Source organism: Limulus polyphemus, unplaced genomic scaffold, assembly GCF_000517525.1.
Source record: "Limulus polyphemus unplaced genomic scaffold, Limulus_polyphemus-2.1.2 Scaffold51, whole genome shotgun sequence".
Taxonomy (NCBI): domain Eukaryota; kingdom Metazoa; phylum Arthropoda; class Merostomata; order Xiphosura; family Limulidae; genus Limulus; species Limulus polyphemus.
In genome coordinates this window covers 1,290,513-1,293,888 of record NW_013665661.1, presented here as the reverse complement: position 1 = coordinate 1,293,888, position 3,376 = coordinate 1,290,513, and the positions used below count along the sequence as shown (strand labels likewise).

Sequence of the window (3,376 nt, the reverse complement as noted above, 5' to 3'; positions counted from 1 at the left end):
TACATAATACACTTTGGTTTCTTGGTAGGTAAACTTGATGCCTACTGAAAGATTAATTAGTATAATACTGAATCCCCACATAATACACTTTAGTTTCTTGGTAGGTAAACTTGATGCCAAGACATAAGAAATTAATTAACAAATTCACACATAAATTTTTTTAAAAGATTAAAGGCAAGTTATATCAATTAATTGATGGAAGTATGAGTGAAACTCTGGAAAGTAAGCAAGAAATAGCTAGATCTCCAAAATACTACAAAAGTTATTATAATAGCACAGTTACAAAACACTATGAGTAAAACATGAAAGTTCCTGAAGAAAAAGCTTTACTAAGTAAATTTTTACAAAACAACAATATATAAGGTAAAATATCTGATTATAAAGTAACAAACAGAAATGGAGAAAAAACAGGTACATAAAAACATAATTAGGATATATACAATTATATTACAAAGCTTTTTTGCTCAATTTTTGACAAACTATTACAACACAATCTCACCAAGTTTAGAAGATCTGTTTCACAAAAATAATACCTTGACGACTAGATTTTTAAATACTGAAAAAACATTTATTAACATGTACAACTCTTCAGAAAGTTGTATTTGGTAATCACAAACAATTTCAGTTGCACTCAATGAAATTCTATTGAATTGATCAAACATGTTTTTTTAAACTTCAACATTTTACTGTTCTTTTTTAGTATTTTGTTGATCACTGTAAAAAAAAACACTTTAATTGAAGGTACATATTCCTAAATAAAACAACACGTACAAGATTAAAAGATTCTCTATACATCAACTGCATTATTCTAAGATTGTAAAGCGTATACACTGCTTTTAACTACCTTCATATAATGAAATGTTATTCCCTTACCGACCACAATTGCTGTGCTCTAATAGAAGATAAGCTATTCTATTAAAAGGCCATTTAGTACTGCCATCAGAGAAGTAAATTATTCCTTGTTCTTCATCTATATCTAGGTCATCAGGAAACTTTAGGGTTTTACCTTCCACTTCAGTAGACATTGGTAAAAGTGTTTCTACAGAACCTGCAAAATGTACAAGTCAAAGTATTTTAATTTCTGCTGTTTTGGGGATACATGTGCATGTACATGTAGCAAGCTTTCAAAAAGTTCTTTAAAAATTAACAAAATGACTTTTAGAGAAGTTCAAGAAACAAAAAAACTTAATGATGAAGATGTATTATTACCAAATACATGTACATCACTTTCTAAACCCAATATAATCATGGGTTGTGATTCCCCTTTATCCATTCAGGTATTACAATACAATCTGCTCCAAAACAGTCATAATCCTAATTACATCTACACGACACTGGGAAATATAAACATAACATTAAATTTATTAATGTAATACCATAAAATAATGAACAGTTAATTAGATAATTGCTCCTAATCTTAGTATTCTTTTCACAAACTTGTATCACTTAAATCAATTTCCTTCCATCTTGATTATTTTTGTATGCTGTTCAATAATGGTCATTTTCTTATATTTGCTTACAAAGTTTTTGTTTAGTCTCTTGAATTTGAGCTTTTAATTTCTAATTTTTGTGAATGTTTTTACATCATTTTTATTGAAGCATTTCAATCAGCATTTTTTATGTGGGAATTTAATGGATACTTAGTATTATTTTGGACCTTGTGATGTTATAAAGTTAACATTTTCTTACACTGAAAATGTTTTTCTCATTATGTACTCACTTCCTCCCACACAAAGCTATCTCGATTTTCTTTCTGCCCTATAAGCATTGCTAAAAGATGTTCATGCTCAGCACATCAGTTTATGTACCCTATCAAATACACACTATTTTTGAACATGTAAATATCACGTGACTACTCTCCACCAATAGTATTGTGCCACCTATGTTGGTGTAACTCGATCCTTCTGCTATTTGTGCTCAATCCTCACTTTAAAGAATTTCTAGGCTCTGAACAAAGGACACCATCAGTGGGTGGGAATGGTGAGAAAGTAAGTACCTATTGAAAATACATTTTCAGTGTAAGAAAATGTTAACTTCTGATATGGTTGTATCTCCACTTACAAAATGTCAAAATCCCACATTGCCAAGGTGGAAGGACTGGCTTAGGCACACAACACTGAAACCAAGTGGAAAGCGACCACCTAGAATGAACGGGTGTACTATGAGATGAAAACGGGCAGAAAAAAGGATGTTCACAAGTGCAATTTGTTATGAGAGGTATCATAACATGTGGCTAAGGCATGTGGACCATGTTATATATACTCATCATTCGTAACTGCAAGTAAACAGGGTGTCATACATCAAGCAACCAGAATTACAAAGAGGAAGTCAGCTTTCAGCCGAAACCAAACAAACTTACAAAAACACTGCAGGAGAAACTACAACAAACCAAACCCAGCATTATGGGGTCATGGCATTGCTTCAACTCAGCTGGAAGAACAGAGTAATATCTGTAACTAGTATTATGAGTAGAAATCATAACTCAACCATAGATACAGGGAAGAGACATTCTGCATCTGGAAATATGAGGAGGACATGGGACATTCACTCAGCCATAGGAACAGTGTACGTACATCCTATTGCCAGTATTATGAGGCAGACAAAGTCCCCCAAGCTCAACCATAGGAGCAAGGAAAAAACCTCCTGCAACCAGAATTAATGATAAGTGGGGTCTCTACTGTACACAACCATAGGAACAGAGTGGTGTCATCCTGAAGCTGGTATTACGAGAAGGATCCCACATAGGCTAGATCTGCTCCAACTGACAGCTGTCCACCTGAGAAAAAAACATCCATGGAAAATGAATGAAGAGAAACCAGCTTTGCCCTCTTTTCACACTGTGTATAACCATGAGTATATATGGTAAATGAAATTTCTAAACCCACTCAGAAGGAAGCCTCCACGATCTACCACACCAGTGACTGTGCTCCACTGTAAAAAAAAATGGGGAGAAATAAACATGGTGGGGAGTCTAGAGAAACGTCACACTGGAGAAAGTGCAATGGGTGTCTCCACAATTCCCTACTTTGAAAAGTAGACCGACCCCAATTTATTCAATCAAAGGGTCAGCAGGAATGGGCAGAAATCCCCTTCTATTTTACTCATAACATCCATGAGTGACAGTCCATCTCTGAGTGAAACTTTGTTTGAAATTATAATTAAATGAATTGTCATGAATATAATCAACTAATCAAAATTTTTACTCCCAGTTATTAACATTTTTTATTATTCTAATTACCCCAAACATTTTAATTCTGTTGTAACCACATACAAATTTGACATTCAAACTAAAACACTGAAATGCAGTCTTCATCATTTGTACACTAAATTAGTAAGGGTTATCATTGCTTGATAATTGATTAATGTAATTAAAGTT

The 3,376-nt window shown here is 33.2% G+C and overlaps 1 protein-coding gene across 3 annotated transcripts in view; it reads right to left on the bottom strand.

The window, feature by feature from the left end:
* Nucleotides 1-3,376, bottom strand: part of LOC106463246 (adipocyte plasma membrane-associated protein-like) — a 21,262-nt gene that overhangs the window by 9,154 nt on the left and 8,732 nt on the right. For all 3 annotated transcript variants that reach the window (XM_013923251.2, XM_013923261.2, XM_022391042.1), the window contains one exon: nucleotides 874-1,048. In XM_013923251.2, coding sequence (XP_013778705.1) covers nucleotides 874-1,048 — 175 coding nt within the window. The remainder of the gene's footprint in view (nucleotides 1-873; nucleotides 1,049-3,376) is intronic.